Raw genomic sequence first — 20103 nt, 5'->3', positions numbered from 1 at the left:
CTCATCACCTGGGATACCTTTCATCCACCTCCCTGCCCTCCATCTCTCCCTCTGTCTCCTTTACACGTAATGTGGCTGACATGAGAACACGAGGGCGCAGCGTCGGCCCAGTGTGCTGCTGTTCAGTCAAATGCATTATCCATGGAGTGACAGGGTCAGGGACGGCAGATGGCGGGAGGGGTTGTATCTGTGTGTGTAAAGACAGGAAGGAGGGGGGGCACATTGTGTAGCTATTTCCGCAGAGGGTGCAATCCTCATCCTCGCAATCTCTTTTGAGTCCATTCTGACCCAAAAATCTTTGTGGATGAAGGCACAAGAAGAAGCAGAAGAAGTTACAACACTGCCCCAGTCTAGCATCCTCATTATTTGACTGAAACGTTCCCCTCTCTTTTCACCACAATCATTTCCTGAATAATTCATACAGCAGCTAAGACCAGACACAAAGCAGGAAAATGTATTAGGGTCAAGTCGCGCAGAAATTGCTCGCAGAGTGAGCCAGATTTGGGGCATACATGTAATACATGACGTTTTGATATGAGAGATGCATGCAAAGGCAGCATAACAGGCTTAATGATGTTCCTCCTTACACATCAGATAAACTCAAGTGAAAAAGGCTCCACTGACGCAATCTGCATAACAATGACTGATTTGCCTGATGGGGGTATAGCAGACACGACCCCTCCCTCTCTTTCACTCTTACTTGTAAGGCTCATTGTCACAGATATTTATTGGCTTGGCTATGTTTTACTGCCTTGCATGACTTATTTTTCCAATTTTCTCTGAGTTCAGAGCTGCGGACAGAAATAAAACTGTCTTGTAATGGGTGTCTTGTATGCAGGAAGTGGTGGTTATCAGGAAAACAGCCCTGTTTTCTCAGCTGAGGCATTACTGCACCCACAGTCATATCTCTGCTTGGCCAGTATAAAGGCAAACCGGCAGGGTCAAAGGTCAGTTAATGAAACACTTCTATCTGCTTTCATGACACAGTTTACTGAACCTGACAGTCTTTGTTAAACAAATACAGCAAATGCATAATCTTTTATGCTATAATTGGGCCTAACAATATTATTACTAATGAGTAAATTAAGGGCAAAATGTATTCATATTTCTTTATTTTTATATTTATTTTATATATTTTCTGTGTGCACCACACATGAGACATACATTGCCTCTGTAATTACAGGATAAAGTAAATTTGTTTTTAGCATCTCATTATGCAAAGACATTATAATGGTAACTAAGATTTCTGTTAGATCACCAGGGCCTAAAAGGGTTTATTCAAATGTATTTGTCAGCGCTACTGTCAGACTTAATGATCTCCTTCAAGTATATCCTGAAAACACTGACCCCCTCCAAACTGGATAAATAGTGGAAAAATAGTTTGTAATGTAAAAAAGGCCTTCCAATGACAAGAGGAGTCTTAAACCGCAGTGTCATTAAAATGAAAGCCCAGGGGCCACACAAGTGATACTGCCTTAATTGTTTGCATTTCAATTGCTTCTATTGTTAAGGATGAATCTGTAAGGATTACACCAGGGGTTATCAGGGTTCAGCCTATACAGCTAACGCAAATGTAATTTCTTGTCAAAATACACTGACCTATAAATCCATTTTAATTCTGTAAGAGCGAGGCAACAGCAGTAGAAATTAATGCAAAGCTTGTGTCATTCCACTGCTTGCTCACCAACAGTGTTTTATATGGAAGACCCATTTCTACCCAGGAAAGACAGCAATAGATGACAAGTAAGTCAACATAAGCGCAAAAATGCTCAAGGAACTGTAAGTTACAGCTGTGAGAGAAAAAGTCACAATTTAGTAATATAAAAAAGTTAAAGCTATTAGATAAGAGTTATGAGATCATTATGAGATAGCAAATCATACTTTTTTATGATATAGTTGGTTAGATGTTATGATATAGTAGGTCAAAATTTTGGGATAGTTGGGCAAAATTATGACAAAGTAGGTCACAATTTTTAGTTTAAATTATTCTTATCATGACTCATTATCTTCTTATTCCATTCTTTCTTCTCCTGGTGGAAATGAGCTTCCATACTCCCCCCTCCACAATAAACTGATCAGATGATTAGCTGCTGCATTTTCTTCTCCATGCCCGGCCAGCTGAGTGCAGCCCAGCACTGGCAGAGGACTCTCTGTGAACTGGTGCATGTAAATACAAACGGTATAAATAGGTTAAGAGCTCCGACTGTTGAAAAAAAAAAAAAACATGGCCCATGCAGAGCCTGAGTGTTCTTGTCTGTCAAAGTAAGGGCGCTGGACAAAAGCTCTTCTCTGAGGGCCTGTCCAAAGCGCATTAAGGAAAGGTAGCTTACTTGCACCATCTGTCCACTGCAGTAAGAGAAAGCTATGGATTTTCTGTCTGAGGCGCTATCGGAGCCACTGGCTGCTTGCTTCCGTGCGATGAGCTTTTAATAAGTCCTGCCAAACAGCGAGCCATAGCGGATGCATTATGGTGTGGTTGTGCTGTGTTATTATGATGGGAGTGCATCACGTTGCCTATCATTTATCACTGAATTTCAGCTGCTCTCGGTGCTGAGCCAAATTTTTTAAAGTAGACAGTTTGGGAACTCACCAGTTGAGAGGATCTTGGCTGGCAGTGTCATATTTCCAGTGTGAGATTAAAGTCTGTTCCTCCAGTGTGCTGCGCGCACGGAAAAGCTGCAGCGCTCCGTGTCAGAGTACATCGGGAGAGTGACCTCTTGGGGATAACCGAGGCTTGTGCTGCTCACCGCCGCAAAGGGTGGATTTCACTTGCTAATGAGCCAACCAACTATCCTCTAGCCATTCATCAAAGTCTGCCCTGCGAACTGCCTGCGTGAAGTACATCCCATCATCACAGCAGATTAGCGTTAGTCCCACCACTTTACTCAGCGGCTTCTGGGCAACCTCTGCTGGACAATGATTAACATGTGGCCCTGCTGAATGCATGATGTGCTCATGAAACTTATGCCTGGGAAGTGCTGGATTTCTTTAAAAAGCACAAGGATACCCTTCAGTCAAGGAGTTAAGTCACGTCATTAGAATAAGTAGCAATAACAATGGAATTTGACTTTTTAAATGCAGATTGTTGGTTTTTACTCGTGCCCACTCTTCAAACTGCAGCAAGATTACAGTCACTAAAGTGGTGTTGCACCCCATTAGTAATCCAAATACCATTACCAAGAATGCTTTCCCTCGCATGCCCCCCTGCTGACAGTGCATTAATGCAACCCCCTCCGTCTCAGAAGAACAAAAACAATCCCACTGGTCATTAGTCCGACATTTCAACAAGTTTATTGAACACCAATGACACACGGACTTGAAGGCACAGTTCAATCAGGCTGAGAAGTAAAACCCAGTTGAATCACCTCATTGAAGCCTTCTTTCGAATGTGCTGGAATTGTCCTGGATCATCTGCTCAAGAAGCTCGGAACAAATCAAGTTAAAAAGGCGGCACACATAAAAAAAAGACACTGTTCAGTGGAATAAAGAAAAAAGGAAAAACTTGACAGAGTGAAACTGGGAGTACGTGTGAGAAGAATTTCTGCTGAACAGACTGAACATGTTTAGTATTTACAGAGTGAACACAGACACAATCCAGTAGCCCTTTAAATACTACTATGAAGCCTATGCTGTTTATATTGTTTGTTGAAATTGTGTAGTTGTGTATTCCATGCTATTGTCAGTTCAGTATTTTGTACTGAATTAAATTACACTGTGCAGGTGTTGCCGTTATTTCGTCCACCTGTTGTATTTTAATGAATCAAAAACAACTCAAATACTGTGTCTTCAGTTCATTGGGTTTCTACAAAGCTTTACCCCTTTGTCTTTTCACTTTTCTGAGAACCTCGATCTCTATGAACAAAATATTTACAGCAGGATAACAAACAACACGTAACAGTAGTGACATGATACTTGCAGATAAATCCTGTCTAAAGAAGGTAAGAATCCACATAAAAGAACTATCAAACCATCAGTCTTCTTAGATTCATCAGTTTGAAGCACTGGCACCAGCTTGATCCTTTTGGCCTCTGGCCTCCTGTGATTCCTGTGCCATCTTTTTGAAGAAGCGTTCCGCTCGCAGTTCCTCAAAGCAGAACTCAGTGGCGCCGCTGAGCAGCAGCTCTTTACAGTACATGCTCTGCTCCTGAGGTTTTCCTGACTCTGCTTCCTTCTGTTGCTGGTGGTGCTCCTGTAGTCTCTTTAGAGGAGTTTCCTCTCTGCAGGGCTTACGTGATGATAAAACTGTGTTCACTGCCGGGTTGATCTTACATGGAGTCCTGAGGGGGTAGGGGAAGACGCCAAAGAAAATCAAAGAAATTTTACTAACATAGCTGAGAAGGTTAAACTAAGGTTAGATCGAACATTGAATAAGTCATGAATAGGGCTGCTTCAATTTGCATTTGAAAAATAAAAAAAAAATATTCAAGTTACAATTAAATGAAACAGAAGAGTTGCATCACAATTGAGAGGTTATAACAGGAAGGGCTTTACTTAAAAACTCAATTTCAGGAATATATTGCTCCTCATTATTACAAACCTGAACGTGTGGTGTAAAATGTTATGCAAAATGTAATGTTAAATGTTCAGCAACTAAAACCAATGCATCAAAACTGCAGATAAAAGTTAGATTGTTGTCACTTACATTGTTGGAGGCTGGTCTGTCTCCTCAACAAATGGTTGGAAGGTGGGTTTGGGGGGTGGTGGAGCCATAACAGTATGTCCGAATTTGGTCTTCTGGGGCATCTATGGTACAATCAAAATACAAACTGACATCACTTGGTTACATTTGACACATTTGGATCAACTAACAGCACTTGCTTGTCGCGCACCTTCACATCACACCATCTTTCAGGCCTCCTTTCATTTTCCTTTGCTTTGGCGGTCGGAGGGGCCACCCATGACTCTAACTTAGGCTCCAACAGGTCATCATTTGAAATCTTGTTCTCATCAAAGATCACCATCCGACTGTTTGAAACATTGCCAAGGATTGAGGCACCTTGTGACTGCAGGCCTCCAGAAATATCTGTTAAAAAAACCCCATAAAACATTGAAATGACACACCTTTTTTAATAATGATGCTGATATTGAACAGGGCTGGAGCACTGCATATATCAGATTAAAATTTCATAACAGATTTATTTTATATATCCATGTGCTTACTTCTGATTGCAGTCCCAGATCTGTTGATGGGGGCAATAGCCTTTTTCTTCCCTCTAGGTTTGAGGTCAGCTAACGAAACCCTCTCAGGTTGTTTGGGCTCATCATCGCTATTGTCCTGGTCCACATTCATCATTACCTGTCTGGACACACGAGCCTGCAAAGCCCTATGAATAACAATAAGGAAAAATGTGATTATGGCAAACTTTTGAAATTTCAAAATATATCTCAAACTTTATTGGCTGAACCCGTACTTATGAAACTGTAGGAGTTTATCATGCGGCTCAGCACATTTCTTGAATCCTTCCTGGTAGACCAGGTCTGCTTTGCGAGAGTTGCCCTGGTTCTCATATTCCTCAGACCAAGCGATGTAGAAGGATGCTTGTGTCACCCCTATGTCTTGTGCTTGCATGTACCTGTAAATGTCCAAGGGCTCGGGGCAGTTGTCTGCCTAAAGACACATAATACACATGGCAAGAATTATTACTGCTGCATTAGTTTGTAAAAGTAGCAAAAAAAAAGTCAGAGGTTAAAATATTACACATACAAATTTGATCCAGAGTTCAACATAGCGTGGGTCGTTGTGATATTTCTTTTCCTCTGTGAATCTGGTTGCGACTCGTTCCAACAGCGTGGCAAGATTGCTCTCCTTTCCTCCCTGAGGGAACGTTTGCTCTGTCCACTTAATATACCTGTAACAGAAAGAACCACGTGAGGGTTAAAAATGAAACCTCTCAGATTTAAGAGCAGCACATATTATTTACATATTTTACTTACCGATCCCAAACATCAAGTGGATCATCTCCATCATATGTTCGCAGTTCAGACTCAAAGGCCCTGGGGAAAGAAAAAGACAAAACCTCCATCATCATGTGAAAAGTGCTGCAAAAAAACAGAAATTGCTGTAACCCGTGCAATGTTCTCAAGATCATTCATACTGTCTCTGCTGGTTGATGGCAGAGGTGAGTCCATCCTGCTGTTGACTGAGCGCCTGATGTAAGGCTGATATGGCTCTGCCCCGCCTCAGTGGCTGGATGTTTTCTTTGCTGAGCTCCCATTCCACATCTCCTCCTTCTGCCATTGTGGAAATTAAAACAACTAGATGCCTACGGACACACACACACACACACACACACACACACACACACACACACACACACAAGTTAGTTTTAGATTCTTCTCTCTGATGATCTTTTCACTGAATACTAAGAAGGAAACATGCCAAACATTATGTGGTTCCAGATCCACAGCTTTTCTGGTTTACATAATTGTAAATTGGATTTCATTGGACTTTGGACTGTTGGTCAGACAAAACATGATGCTTTAGATGTCACCTTGGACTTTTTTAAAGTGACATTTAGTATGAATTAATCAATGATCTAAAAAAGTAAGATTAATTGATAATTACATGATTGCTAGCTATAGCCTTAAATTGTTTTTGATTTTATCCCTTAGACATTGTTGTAACCTTCCAATATATTGAAAGACTGTTGAAGTAGCACAATTATTTAACGAGTTTTTGGGCTGGCCTAAAAAGTTTTTCTTACGCCTTAACAGTTGCACTGTAATTCTGTCCCTTGACTTTAAGCTTCTCACAGCATTGTTTAAATATACATATCAACCACTTCGTAGCTATTGTACTTTCAAGACTGAAATATATAACCTATACTTTTTAAATAATTATCATCACTTGGCGAAAAGAAAACAAGCCATGGGAGTCATGTCATACCAGGGCAAAACAAGTCACAGTATATTACCGTAAGGACATGTAATAACGTTAGATAATAGCGACACTGTGATCCTACATCAAACATAAATATGTTTTGACATCTAATGAATAAATGCAAAGTAGCTAAATTTTATCGTGAAACAAGACTACATACTAGGACACGTGAGATGTTTCCTGTGTGCTGGCTAAGTTACTAACATTAATGTCTCTCTAACGTTAATGATTGCATGACGTGGGGGATGTAACATGCTAGCTAGCTAACGTTAGCTTTAGCTCGATCGTTTTTGTCGTTATTCGCAATATAAGCGGAATTTTCCAGTCACGTACCAAAATAAAACGGACGATCTACCGAATGGTGTTTTTTCCTACCGCTTCCAAACTTCCTTTTGGTCTTTTTCAGCAGATTCACGTTACAGCAACAACGTTGTAGAGAGACCTCAGCCGTCGGCTCTGTGTTTTGAACGAGAACCGCGAGAGAATTTGAAGAAAGCTGATTGGATATGGAATCAGAAACAGGAAAACGCAAATTGACGTCACATTTCATCTTCCGGGATGGTTCCTGTTTTGATTATTGCAACGTTGAAAGGTTGAAATAGGTAGCTAGCTGCCAAATTATTGTTCTTTATGTGGGTTTTCTTTGTCATATTAACGCGCTAGCGCAATATCAGTCAATTATAATTGCCTAGCTCATGACTCTCTACACGTGTCGACATGGACAACCGTTGTTATTGTTGTGCATCAAAGTTCAGTCTCTTCAAGAAAGAGGTAAGACCTTGCTGGCTAATATTAATCGCGCAGCTACATACATTAGACATTTTAAGGAAAGTAAACACTGTGATTTACGATACAATATCTTCACAGCTGGGTTGTAAGAACTGTGGCCACTGCTTCTGCTCCAGCTGTTTGGCTTTCAGTGCTGTGGTGCCTCGCTGTGGCAACACACAGCAGAAGGTCTGCAAACAGTGCCATGTTAAACTGACAAGGTAAAGGTCAAACTATGCAAAAGCATAGGAATGTGATTATTAATTAGTATAAATAAGAATTCATCCTAATCTCGATTTCTATTCAATTTCTAGCGGGGAATCTCCAAACTGTGCTGGAAAATGGTCTCCTCCTGAAAATTACAAAAAGTCAGTATATGACAAGCTTGAAAAAACTTACACATTGTCAGCCCAGTTTCATGATATCTAAAGTTCATATTTCTTCCATAGACGGGTGGCTGCATTTGAGGCCAAACAGAAGGGACAGCCGGCACAGCCTCTTGCACTTGGAGGCAATAGAAACGTCAAGGCAAGCCATCTACCAACCAGAGGCTTGACTAAAGAAGATCAGGCTATTGCTGAAAGACTTCAAAAGCTGAGGGAGGACCCTACGCCAAGTAATGGAACAAGATTTTTATTAGCTACTATTTTGATTTAATCTGAGAAATACAGTGATAACAATTTTTTTCTTGACAGAAGCCATTGTAAGCTTTTTACCTCTTCTTCAGAGTGTCTCCCCTCTGAAAAAGAGCTTGAGTCTCGCCTTGCTGCATTGAAAGCTCCCAGCCAGCCAGTGCCTTCTACAAGGGAGTTGGAAGACCGCTTAGCAGCTCTACAGGGTCAACCCCCACCTTCTCAAGCGCCTCCACCTGTGAGCTAAAGCTCTTCCTACTTGTTTGTAGCATCTTACAGTATGGCTCATGGACATCTTAAATTATTTAAGGCTATTTTGAAGGAACTGAATACTAAATAGTTCACTCTAATTACTGACCAGTATATGTTCTTGTGTGCTCATCGGTGCAGGTGCACCAGCCCCCAGATAACAGGACACAGACTGAACAAACCAATGATCTGATTACTCAAATGACAGAAGAAGTTGCCATCGACAACCAGCAATCAAATCCCGAATGCAGTAAGATGTTTCTTGTCTCATTGATTTCTCCCACATTCAGTTCATAATTAATAAAGTAGCTGTATCATAGTTTTATTCAATCATATGCAGTCTGACAAAAATATGACTTTGTTTTAGTACTGTGGGGATTTCCTAAGTATGCTGCAAAGTACTGTATTAATCCCTCTGCAGGTGTAGATGGCCGTATGAATGATCTCAACAAGGGAGAGGGGGGAACATTAGATGAGAATTTGGAGGAGAACCAGGAGGCGGTCAAGCAGCTGGAGGCTGAAAAGACCCGTCTGCTGGAGGAGGCCATGAAGGAGCTGAGGAAGGAGCACCATTCCCAGGATCAGGTCCTTCACATGGCCAAGAGGCTGGCACAGCTGAAGGGGCAAGACCCAGACAAGGGTACATCATAGACAGACAACGATCTTGGTGTACCAATCTTAACCTTGCCTGTTATCCTTACTTTAACATCAGAAAGTCAGAAAATATGATAAGGGCTCTAACTGTAAACGTTGTGGCCATGACAGATGTGTGAATGTCGTAGTCGTGAGAAACCTGTCATTGCTGTATTTATCATGTCACTTCTAGTTACCATGGAGGACTTTCAGCATCCTGACAGTGACGAGGAGACTGAGGAAGAGGCTGTGATGAGAGTGTTAAAACAGGTCTGGGGCTTAATGCAAAATAAAGTTCATAGTTCATACTGTAATGTAGATTGTAGATTACATAACTAAACACTACGAATGCATATCACACCCTTAAAGATGATTGTGACCAGTTCAGGAGGCCACAAGGGGCTGCTATTTTGCCATTTTAATCATTTGTAATGTGAATTGAGGACATGTTGTGAAATTCCTTTATTTTTGACTGTTGTTGCAGCTCTCTGAAGAGGCTGCATTGGATGAAGCCAGTGGCTACAACATACCTTTAGAACAGAGTGGACCAAAGAACACAGAAAAGAAAAAAACCTCTAAGAAACCGGTACTAAACAACAGCCAAAATACACAAACTCATACATTTTCAAGCTATTAGAGAGAATAACATGTAATACCTCACTGATTTGATGTGTTTTAAACACCCAGGCTCCAGCACCCAAGAGCAGGACTTCACCAGCTGCTGTTGCACGGCAGCCGTCAGACAGTGATGATGACGAGCTTCCGTGGTGCTGCATCTGTACCCAAGACGCCAGCATTCGCTGTCACACCTGTGACGGAGACCTATACTGCAGCCGCTGCTTCAGGTAGCGTAAGAAACATTCATTATAATAGGCACAACAATAATTCTGGTTCTTGTATCATCGTCGATCTTTGCATGGACATCTTTGTTTTGATGCCCCAGAGCAAAGGCTGTGATTTGGAATGTATACCATGGCCCAGATAAAGTGTAGCAGGCCATACTGTTAAGCAGCATGAATATAAAGTATTTAGTGTGATGAATTATCAATCCACTCCCCGTTATCTCCCCAGGGAGGGCCATGATAAATATGACAGGATGGAGCATCGCACCACTAACTACACTGCACCAAAGAAGAAGAGGAAGACATGATAGTGAGACTGTGCTGTAGTTGTTTGCCTTGTCAGGCTCTGGTCAGTCATCACTGTTAGACTTGTGCTTTAGACTTAAGTGACCTAATATTGTTAATAAAACAGCATCTCAGAAGATTTAAACACTACCTATTATCTAAAGCAAGCCAGAACCCTAACTTTAACCTCAATTTATTTTATCCAATCTGTCCAAAGTGGTTAGAAACATGTTTGTGTCGACCACAGGAAAAGCAGCATCTGCTTTCTGTTATTGCTAACAGATGAGCTTAACAAATCAAGAACAATGGATAACATGGCAAAGCAAAGACTAGAAATGGCATAAATGTTAATGTAAATTAAATAAATGTATAATAAGAAAAACATAGCACCTACTGTTTCTGTCATGTATAAAAATAGAGGTAAGTAAACCTTGCAGAGGCTGCTAGACCATGTTGGTATTTTAGCAAAGCTTCTGCTCACTGAAAAGTTTTCAACTGTCCAACTGAATAAGAGGCTTGAAGCCTGTTTCTTATGTCACTTGTCCCACTTCTCAAATGCAACAAAGACTCATATTAGATGAACTTTGCACTTGTCACCATTTGATTTTTTTTTTCTTTTCAATTTGACTACACATTCAGAAAGCAGACACATCATGAGCTCATCTGGAATGATGTACAATCCCAGACTACTGTCAGCACTGGACTGAAGAAGCACAGAGGAGTCAGTATAAAAGGATTACTGAGGGCTTTGTTTTCTTTTGGCAGGCACTGCAGTCACTCTTGTAATCTATGTTTGGCTGCAAGTCTGACACGAGTATTGCCTTTCTTGTCCTTGTGTGTAATTTCATTATAAAGGATGCAAAAGTGTTGGGCGCTTTGTCACATCTTTAAGGAACGTTGCATTTGATTTTAGTTATATTTTTAACACTGAAGCCTTTTTCTTTTATATCTCTCTTTTTTTTCTTGTTCTTTTTTTTCATCACGTGGGAAAAAGGTTGCAGGCTGGCAGGTCGTGTCAGAAGTATAGTCTTACGGTGTGGATGGCCTCTGTGTCAGAGCAGTAAGAGTGGAAGCGGGGGCAAACCAAGCAAATTGCTATAATGGAGCCCTCAGCCCAAGACCTGTATATGACAGAAAGAAGGCCAGAGTGCAGTTTCATCAGTGTGCATTACTGTCAAGCTAACTGAGGAGAAACCATAATTACACTCTCCTCTGGGGGCTTGTTCCATTAAGGTTTGTATGGAGGCCTTACTGTGTTTGCCTTTTCTGGCCATGTCAGACACGCACCACAGACAGGAAATGGACAAGGATAATGGATGCATACTTAATGGACCTTCCTGCCACTGTGTTTACTCCTAGACTTGACATGTCAGTGTCTCCTTTGTTTCCATCACTGTGTTGAAAAATGTACGGCAGAAAACAGAAGCTTGTGTTCTGGGAACAATGTGCTGACAGCCGTGCTTCAGCAAAGTCTTGTCTTTTGGACTTTAGGACATAATCATTCTTTATGAGCAAATAAGTGTTTTATAGCAGTAATAATGGACAAGTGTGTTAACAGGATAGTTTAATTGGTACTGTAAACTGATGGGCGTAATGGACATGTCAATATTTGTATACATGGGAGGAATAATACCTGATGATACCATACTGTTGGTCAGTCGCGTTGTTGAAAATCAGCTGTAACCCTTTTTGACAGTTCATCAACAGCCTTGTCTTGAAAATGTTCCATTTTATTTCGACATACAACACTGTTATCAGAACAAAAATGTTTTATGTACATAAATAGGCAACCGAAAATGTACAGTCTTGCACAAAAAAAAAGTCCGTCTGAGTAATAGTCAATACAACCTTTATCACATGTGCATTGTTGGTATGTTTATGGGACAAAATGTTATAGCAGTCTATAAATTAAAGTGAAATAGTAATAATAATAATAAAAATCCCATTCAGAACCTCGACTGCTCTGGACTGATGCTGACCCAGGAAGGGGCAGAGGGCAGAAACAGAGAGTCCCACTGACATGTGGACCGCACATACAGGCATCCAAACAGTTAATGCATGGGAAGATAAGAGGCTCCACATTGTCTCAATTCTTTATTTGACCTATAATTATTTCTTCAAGGGACCTGACATTTTGCGTAGACCTTTTATCCTGTAGAGCAGCCCGTTGATAAAATCCTACAGGGAAGATGGAGAAAATTGATTTTTTTTTTCTGCATCTAGATTTTACAGACTAAACAAGACAACAGTGACAGTAAACAAGTAATTTTTTTTCTCCCTGTTAAACATTGAAATCTTTATATGCTGGCGTGTAGTTTCATATATCTCACCTCTTTTGGCTTTCCGCATTCCTGCAACAACTCCTAACAAAGAATACAAACAGAGGAAGGCTCACTAACAACACTGGACATTGCTTTTTCACTGCAAACATTGCAACACTGGATTCCAGCAAGGGTCCACTGCTTGTTAAGCGATTACACCACATTGCATATAGTTAGCTATGCACCCAGGTGTCAACTAGGAACAAGGCTGGCCTGAATGTTGGACTCCTGGGATTCAGGTTGATCTTTGCTTGAAAAACATTGGTACCGGTTCCACAAAGCAATAAATTACTGAATATATGAATAACTAGAGATGCAATGTGAATAATGGCTAAAAATGCCAAATGAAAAGTCTGCAAAATTGTTTCTAAGTCAACCTGCACAATCCTACCTGCAGCCGGGTTCTCTGCCCCTCGTCTGTCAGCTCCAGGAGCTCATCAATGTCAATCTCTAACTCTGGAATCTCCTCCTCCTGTAAAAGCAGCAAGAACCAAAAGTTAAGGTCAAAGGTTGATATTCCTCAATTACTATAGTGCCCACACGTGTATATTTCTGCATGTCACAAAAGCTCTTATATAATGTGAGCTTCTCGCCATCCTTTCACTCACAGTGGTGAGACTGTCCACAAACTGAGTTGGAGTCATTCACAAGGAAAAGAAAGAGCGCAGGATGTGATCCAACGTGGCATTTCATTGCAGCGCAGAAATGAAATCCTTGCACCGAAGTATATAAACTGTTTGTCAAGTTTTAAAGAGGTAACACTGTACTTTTATCGGTAGTCAATCATCTGCGTTAATAGTGTTGGCTGCTTTGTTGAAATGAGAATAAACACTGTTTGTCTTCCTTAATAATTTCTCATAGCAATGTTGGAATTGATGATGCGCTGTACACATAAGCAGAGCTGAGGAGCAGTGAGGCATAAAGGCAAAAAGGCTCCAGGAGGCCACACTTGCCACATGCCATCATCAGATTTCATGGATGGTTTACCCAGCTAGCGTTTAGCTCAGCCATTACTGAGAGATTATTTCCAGTTGAAATGTTTTCTGAAGAATATATTCAGCTCAGCTCAGTTTGTCCCACATCGTGTTCACACCTGAGTGAAAATACAAACTCAAGGGCAACATTTACTGTAAAATATGAACTGGAGGTCTGTACAGACCCCTTTTTCTGAAATGTTAGCCTTAATGAAACAATGTCCAGCAGCGCGATGAAAGATTAACGGCAACCTCATGTAAAGAATGTAAAAGAAAAAGGGCACAGGGTCTCGAGTTATAAAAAGCCAATATAGCAAAGTAATCAGTTCATATCACAAGCTCGTATCCGCACCTTAGGGGATGAAGAGTGCTCATGGGGGAATCGTGCACACTGAGATATCTGGAGTCAGCAGGTGGACACTCATATCTGACAAGTGGGGCCTCTTTTTGAGGGGAATATTTTCCGGTTGGGGAGTTTTCATGGCTGGTGAGAATGGGGCTCGCACAGCTTTCTGGATGATGAGAGAGCTAATCAATGTGGAAGTGCTGAGTGGCGGAATAGATGGGCCCACCTTCAGAGTCCCCTGTGCCCCCTCTAATTGATACATGCTGCCAGTTTGGACCCCCGTGTGATTCTGCTGATGTCTGCAGGACACGGGGCCGTGCCCGCGATGTGCGCTTCTGTGCTGTGCGGGCTTTGCTTTACCAGCTCGGCTGTGGATGGTTGTCTTGTGCTTTGTGGTTTGTGTTTTGTGCTACAATTGGTAAGGCCAAATGCTTCAAATGCTTTGGTATTAATGAAACAGTCCAGATTTCTTTTTATTTCTGCCCTGTTTAACAGTCACTGCACAAGTACTGCAGTATATGAGCCCGGTATATAATTGGTAAAAAAAAGTCACAAATAATTAATCTATTAGATTTGTGCATATGGACACTGATTTTCAGGATGCCCAGCATGACTTTCAAACTGATCAACGCAGTATAAAGAGTGAGAAAAAAACGCACCACTTTCACACAGGAGACAGTTTGATTCCCTCCTGAAATCACAATCTTTTCCTGAACCTAACCAAGTAGTTTTGGTGCCAATTAAATTTTTGCAGGAACCCATTTTCTCCCTTAACAAGCATCTGTAGCCCTCTACAGACTGTAAGTAGAGCTGACGTGATGCTCGAGCGGCCCACCTAATGAATGTGAGTAGCCACTTGAAAGATTTATTGTTATGTCTGCGGTCATATTAGGTGTACTCTCTTTACCCTCTTGGCATCCAACTACACATTTTGGGGATAACCATAGTTGCTCTAATAGACTGCTGCACATAATAATGTCGGGTTGATCTTACTTATTTGCACTGAGCAAGGATCAATAATATATTTCCATTAATTGCACAGAACTAAATGGCTATCCAGAGCAGTGCATTCAGTAAGTAAAGGATGAATGTGAAAGTGACACTGCATTAGTGATGAGCATGAACAGGGATGTACTTTTATGAGCTTAAATCCCCTCTGTCTGCCTGCGAATGCGGGACAATGAAGAGCACTGCTGAATATTAATGAGAGAAACATGTACATTTATCATAAAGAAACGCTGTGACCCCGCTGTAACTTTGCAGTATTTCATACACGCGGTGCAAATTTTCAGCTTGTTGAGAGTTACCTTCATTGTCAGAGGAAAATCGCATTTTAATGAGGCCTCCGGGCAGAAATGTCTCAGCAGCACTTTTTGAAGTTAAAAGCAATAGACTGAAGTGAAAATGAATGTTGGCACTATACTGGAATTCATGAATATCAAGGCTGGTTTTCAGAGGATTGCAGTTTTAGACGGGCAATACAGATGCGGTCTGAATAGCGGTTGGATTTTGTCAAGAACGGATGACCCCCATTATAATTTATAATTCAGAATCAGGAAAGTTTCAGCAGACCTGTGTGTTTTTTCACAATTCAGCATCATGATCGTTTTGATGTCTTTTATCCTTTTTTTTCACATGTTTTATTTATTTTGATTCTTACAAGAACTTGTAGGTGCTTGTTGCATTTCATGAGTGACACTGTTTGATCCTTTTTTAAAGAAACACTTTGTTTAGGGTTGCACCATATAAATGACATTTACAGAAATTGTCCTAAAGATGATGAATCGATCAGTCGGCCCATGCAACACTTTTGATTTCACTGACTCCTCACCTCTCATCTCGGGCAACCCTCAGGTCAAAAAGTTCCTTGACCTTTGCAAGGTATATTGCAAAAAGCATACACATATTCATGGGCAATGAGGACAATGAGTATCCACCACCAGGAAAAATTTTTTACTGTAAAGCCCAATACAAAAAAGAGTGCATTGAGCAGGTTACGGTCATATTCACTCAGTGCTCCAACAAGCCAAAAATTTCACTCAGTGCATATTTTAAATTACAGCTATCAGATTATCAGGTTTATATAACACACTCATGCTCCCCATGAAAGGATCTCAACCTGTTCGGTCTTTATAGATCTTTTCCTGTAGTCCCACCTTTAGGTCAATGTATCAACCTTTGAAACAAGAAAATAAAAAGTTTTATTACCATGAAACTTGCCGTAGATGTTAACAATCTGTGGAAGACGGATGTTTTTTAATTTGGTGATTAAGTGACCTGTTTTGTTGTGCCATGTTGGCTTCTTTACTTTGGTTGTAGTTCTGTTTAACTTGTCTTCAATAGTGTTGGTGTAATGAGGCAGCTATAGCCTGTTGACATTTAAGGCAACATTTTGGGAAATGCACTCCCATATCTGTGCACTAAATAGGAAGCTACACTCAGCAGCTGCTTACTTGAGCATAGCATAAAAACTGGAAAGAGGGAAACTCCTAATAAATGAGATGAGGTGCAAGTAGATAGATTTTTTACATCGGACAGAGCGAGGCTTTCTGTTTCCCCGTTTCTGCTCTTTATGATAAGCTAAGCTATATATATATATATATATATATAGCTGGATATAGCTTTCTGTTGAACACACACACACACAAGACCACAGAGCTAATATGCGTGTTTCCTAAAATGTCGAAGTGTTCTGAAGGTTTCTGTTTCACTGTTTAAGGCTAGATTCCTGTAGTTTTCTGCATGTTCCTAACATGTAGAGTATGTGCAACAAAACCCACTATCAAGTCAGAAAGTATTGCAACCAAACATCACCATCAAACACAGCGTGGTTCCGTTACACATACTATGTGTTTGCTATTCTAATGTAAAGGAAGCCATGCCCAGGAAATCCAGCTGTTTTGAGAAGTTGCCAGCGTGCGGATAACTTATCAGACCCGTCCCTTTTCCTGTCAGAGGCACAAGCTGCCCACAGGTCAAAATATTCATTAACTTCTCTGAGTGAGTCATGACAGTTAGATCAAGTAAAAGAGGGCAAACGGAGTGCAAAGATCCAAAGACTGTTGTCCAACTACATAAGAATGGGACAATCCCTAAATAAGAATTAGAACTGGTGATGATGAGTCTACAATACATCGAATCTTAAAAAAATTAACCTTGTGCCAGGAAAAAAAAATATGGGTTACTACAAGCGTAAACATTGCTCAGCAGCTTTAAGTCTATCTGAAAGCCGTGTTTCAACACCTTTTTATTTAGTTTATCGTATTTCAGAAGGTGTGAAGTTTGCAACGAAGGCGGCTACTCCAGACCGAGGCAGCACTTGTATGAATTAGAGATGCGGATAAATAATTCAGGTGGTGACACAGGGGACTGATGGTAAATGCTTCCACGCGGAAGACTCGGAGAACCAACAGAGTAGCCTTCCCCTGAGCCCATGCAATATTCATTACACTGGCCAGTGCACATGGACAAGCCACGACTAATTCTACACAAGTAGCTAATGCAAATATCCCGTCCATCCTAAGCAGAACGGAAAGCTTTCATTTTCATATGGCAACGTCGGGACTGTTCTTAGGGAATTCATACAGAAGAGGAACTTTGGTTCATGATATCAGACACTCTCATCATTTCATCAATCATACCAAGAGTCCATCATTCAACTTGCTGGGGAAACATGCACATGCTCTGTCTGTGCTGCACGTTTGCTGCACATTTATCTTCATGTTGGATTATGTTAGCACCAGAATTTGGAGGCCTGAGTGCTTCTAACGTGAGATAATTGTATGTTTCTGGGACAAGATCAAAAGAGTACACAGAGCAAGACTTCAGATCTGTTTTTGTTATCCACATGTCCTGGTTTCCACTAATGTGATTTATTCCACCCTCAGCTTTACAAGCATATTATCATATATTACCACAGGGGGAGAAGGCTTGGGATGTGAATGGAATAAAGCTCATGAAATAAGTATTAAGATCAGGAAAATACTTGCACAATATTCCTGGCACTCAGCTGCAGCTGGGGTTTGAACAGGCTCCTATCTACTGATGTAGAAGAAGATGAGCAGAGAGAACTGGGGATGCTAGTTGTCTATCACTAGATTTGCTGTAAAGAACTTCCATCAGCCAGCTGGTCAGAGGGATGTGGACGCATGCTAACATTAGTGCAGCAAAAGGCTCCCTGGCAGTGTAAGAGGATGCCAGACAGAGAGGTGGCTCCGGCCCATCTGCAGCCAAGGGTCTCCAAGAGGTTCGACAATTAAATGAGAAACTGTTTGTCTCTGCCTTATCCGGCATCAAACGGAGGCGGTGTTGTCATCTGATCTGCATCGTCATTAGGAAGCTCCTGCTCCTAAACAGACGCCCCTGATTCCTCTGTGCCATGCTGCCTCGTGTGGGCGACGAGACATCTGTTGCCATGGTTTCCCCTCCGAGAATGCCAAGCAAATCAATGTGGAGCCTCTGACATAAGTGGATTGTATCCCACAGTACAGGAGTGGAGTTATGAAGGTTGTGTTTCCGTGTGTGTGTGTGTGTGTGTGTGTGTGAGAAGGAGAGAGACAGACAGGGAGAGCTGGCTGATGTCTCGCCATAGCACCCTGCACATACTAAACATTACCATCTCTGCAATGTGGTCATTAATTAGGCACACCCTGGAAATTATGAGCACACATTTGCACACCACAACTCTTCTGGATGGAGGACAATATATAGGGGCAGTCGAACGATATAGTTTCTATCCAGTGTAGTTATTGAGCGACTGTGTCTACGAGAATGTGTCTGCAAACAGAGACAGGACACACACAGACACTTAAATGATGACATGGTAGCACCATAAAAGCAGGAAATAGTTTTCAGTCCAAAGCTTTTATTTTTTAGTAGTTTCTCTGGAACTTCTTTATCACTGGGTCTAAAGGAATATTGTTTTGGTGCTTTGTTCTTCCTCAAGAATCTAAGATATCTAATTTCACAAGGTGTAACATCAACTTCTGAATGCCTCACTCGTAAATTTATCCATATGTTTAAAGGGGTCCAGGTGCTACGTGGTCAGGGTTGCAACATGCTTGGAAATGCTCCCTAATGACTGACATCATACATCTATGTATGTATGAGAAATAATCTAATCACCACGATGCACACCAAACAGCTGATACTGCAGTCAGGTTGATGACACATGAGGGCTTCTGTACCAGGAATTGCAGCCATAAAACAAAAGCTACTTGCCTCCCACCCACTCCTCTTTTAGGTCACTGTAATCTCTCACGCATGATGGATAGTCCACCACAGGCGCCTATGAGCAGTCCAGTTCCTCCCTTTCTCCTTCCCCTCACCTCCTCCTCAGTGTGTGTCTCCGATCGTGTGTGTGTGTCTGCGTGAGCCAGCCCTACCCTACCTCACAGTCAAACAGCAGGTGCAGCTGCCCGTCGATCCACTCCTCGATATCCAGCCTCCTCTGCAGGTCCTTGCGGTTGTACTTGACTGTCAGCTTGCCCAGCTTGCGGTGCGCCGGCTCCTCCGTTTTGTCCACTGCCTGGAACATCACCCTGGACTGGGTGCTGGGTTCTGACGCCATGGCTGCCACGGTCTCAGGAGAACCGTGGAAACACACCGAGCTGTCTCGCTCTCTCTCTCTCTCTCTCTCTCTCACACACACACACACAGACAGACCCACTGGCTCCCCCTGCTACGTCTCTAGCTCTGCTTTTCCTGTGGGCTGCTGTTCCCACGCGTATCTCCTGTTGTCTTGCTGAATGTTCGTGCTCTCCCTCTCTTTATCGCTGCTTCTGGTTCTCTGCCTGTCCTCGTCCTCTCTCTCTCCCTGTCTTGCTCTCCCTTCCTCCTCCTCTTGCAACACCCACTGGCTGCACTATCAGGAGGATGGTAATGAGATATGCCTCTGTGTGCACAAGTTTGTGCTTGCATTTGTGTGTGTGTGTGCACCTTATAGCATGTGTGTGTTTGCTTTTTGCTCTCTCCCTCTGTGTTACAGCAGGTGGAAGAGCATAGGTCAGTCACAGCAATAAAAACCGAGTAAGGGCAACCACCGCACTCAAGTTAGGGATATTACTCTGGCAGAAAATATGCAAACGTGTCTTAGAAACAAGTGTGTACTTTTATTCTTTTACCTCCAGTCTTATGATTTGCCATCAGAAACGATGAAACATCTGCATACCGAG

At 41.7% G+C, this 20103-nt stretch overlaps 3 protein-coding genes across 5 annotated transcripts; 1 reads left to right on the top strand and 2 right to left on the bottom strand.

Moving 5' to 3' along the window:
• Nucleotides 1-3315: 3315 nt before the first annotated feature.
• Nucleotides 3316-7349, bottom strand: bub1bb (BUB1 mitotic checkpoint serine/threonine kinase Bb). 3 transcript variants are annotated; one of them, XM_041954431.1, is made up of 9 exons: nucleotides 7214-7349; nucleotides 6096-6263; nucleotides 5935-5994; nucleotides 5705-5849; nucleotides 5412-5608; nucleotides 5161-5324; nucleotides 4830-5023; nucleotides 4643-4743; nucleotides 3316-4277 (listed from the first exon to the last, which is right to left on the bottom strand). In XM_041954431.1, the coding sequence occupies exons 2-9, from the start codon at nucleotides 6236-6238 to the stop codon at nucleotides 3989-3991; spliced, it is 1293 nt and encodes a 430-aa protein (XP_041810365.1). In that variant the 5' UTR covers nucleotides 6239-6263; nucleotides 7214-7349; the 3' UTR covers nucleotides 3316-3988. The 3 variants fall into 3 exon arrangements, with proteins under 3 accessions (XP_041810365.1, XP_041810366.1, XP_041810367.1); XM_041954432.1 differs by having other exon boundaries at nucleotides 7256-7346; XM_041954433.1 differs by having other exon boundaries at nucleotides 7236-7334.
• Nucleotides 7350-7447: 98 nt separating this feature from the next.
• zfyve19 (zinc finger, FYVE domain containing 19) lies at nucleotides 7448-12170 on the top strand. The gene is made up of 11 exons (XM_041953613.1): nucleotides 7448-7651; nucleotides 7748-7869; nucleotides 7963-8016; nucleotides 8098-8264; nucleotides 8376-8518; nucleotides 8671-8779; nucleotides 8951-9169; nucleotides 9356-9432; nucleotides 9647-9748; nucleotides 9850-10007; nucleotides 10234-12170. Exons 1-11 carry the CDS (start codon nucleotides 7598-7600, stop codon nucleotides 10310-10312), a joined length of 1284 nt encoding a protein of 427 aa, XP_041809547.1. The 5' UTR covers nucleotides 7448-7597; the 3' UTR covers nucleotides 10313-12170.
• Nucleotides 11759-19712, bottom strand: ppp1r14d (protein phosphatase 1 regulatory inhibitor subunit 14D). Its single transcript, XM_041953614.1, has 4 exons — nucleotides 19320-19712; nucleotides 13002-13082; nucleotides 12620-12652; nucleotides 11759-12467 (listed from the first exon to the last, which is right to left on the bottom strand). The coding sequence occupies exons 1-4, from the start codon at nucleotides 19497-19499 to the stop codon at nucleotides 12399-12401; spliced, it is 363 nt and encodes a 120-aa protein (XP_041809548.1). The 5' UTR covers nucleotides 19500-19712; the 3' UTR covers nucleotides 11759-12398.
• Nucleotides 19713-20103: the final 391 nt, after the last annotated feature.

The sequence above is a fragment of the Chelmon rostratus genome, chromosome 15 (genome assembly GCF_017976325.1).
Source record: "Chelmon rostratus isolate fCheRos1 chromosome 15, fCheRos1.pri, whole genome shotgun sequence".
Classification (NCBI taxonomy): Eukaryota; Metazoa; Chordata; class Actinopteri; order Chaetodontiformes; family Chaetodontidae; genus Chelmon; species Chelmon rostratus.
Note: the sequence above shows the minus strand (reverse complement) of the source record. Positions and strands in the feature narration are given on the sequence as shown.

What these genes read in the sequence shown, in the direction of transcription:
- bub1bb (XM_041954431.1), bottom strand. Translation starts at nt 6,238, where the DNA reads ATGGCAGAAGGAGGAGATGTGGAATGGGAGCTCAGCAAAGAAAACATC. An exon ending in TTGAACTCTGGATCAAATTT is followed by an intron (nt 5,609 to 5,704) that starts GTATGTGTAATA and finishes ATGTGTCTTTAG; the next exon opens with GCAGACAACTGCCCCGAGCC. An exon ending in AAACTCCTACAGTTTCATAA is followed by an intron (nt 5,325 to 5,411) that starts GTACGGGTTCAG and finishes TGTTATTCATAG; the next exon opens with GGCTTTGCAGGCTCGTGTGT.
- zfyve19 (XM_041953613.1), top strand. Translation starts at nt 7,598, where the DNA reads ATGGACAACCGTTGTTATTGTTGTGCATCAAAGTTCAGTCTCTTCAAG. An exon ending in GGGGCAAGACCCAGACAAGG is followed by an intron (nt 9,170 to 9,355) that starts GTACATCATAGA and finishes TGTCACTTCTAG; the next exon opens with TTACCATGGAGGACTTTCAG. An exon ending in AAAAAACCTCTAAGAAACCG is followed by an intron (nt 9,749 to 9,849) that starts GTACTAAACAAC and finishes TTAAACACCCAG; the next exon opens with GCTCCAGCACCCAAGAGCAG.
- ppp1r14d (XM_041953614.1), bottom strand. Translation starts at nt 19,499, where the DNA reads ATGGCGTCAGAACCCAGCACCCAGTCCAGGGTGATGTTCCAGGCAGTG. An exon ending in ACCTGCTGTTTGACTGTGAG is followed by an intron (nt 13,083 to 19,319) that starts GTAGGGTAGGGC and finishes CTGCTTTTACAG; the next exon opens with GAGGAGGAGATTCCAGAGTT. An exon ending in GGCAGAGAACCCGGCTGCAG is followed by an intron (nt 12,653 to 13,001) that starts GTAGGATTGTGC and finishes ATTCTTTGTTAG; the next exon opens with GAGTTGTTGCAGGAATGCGG.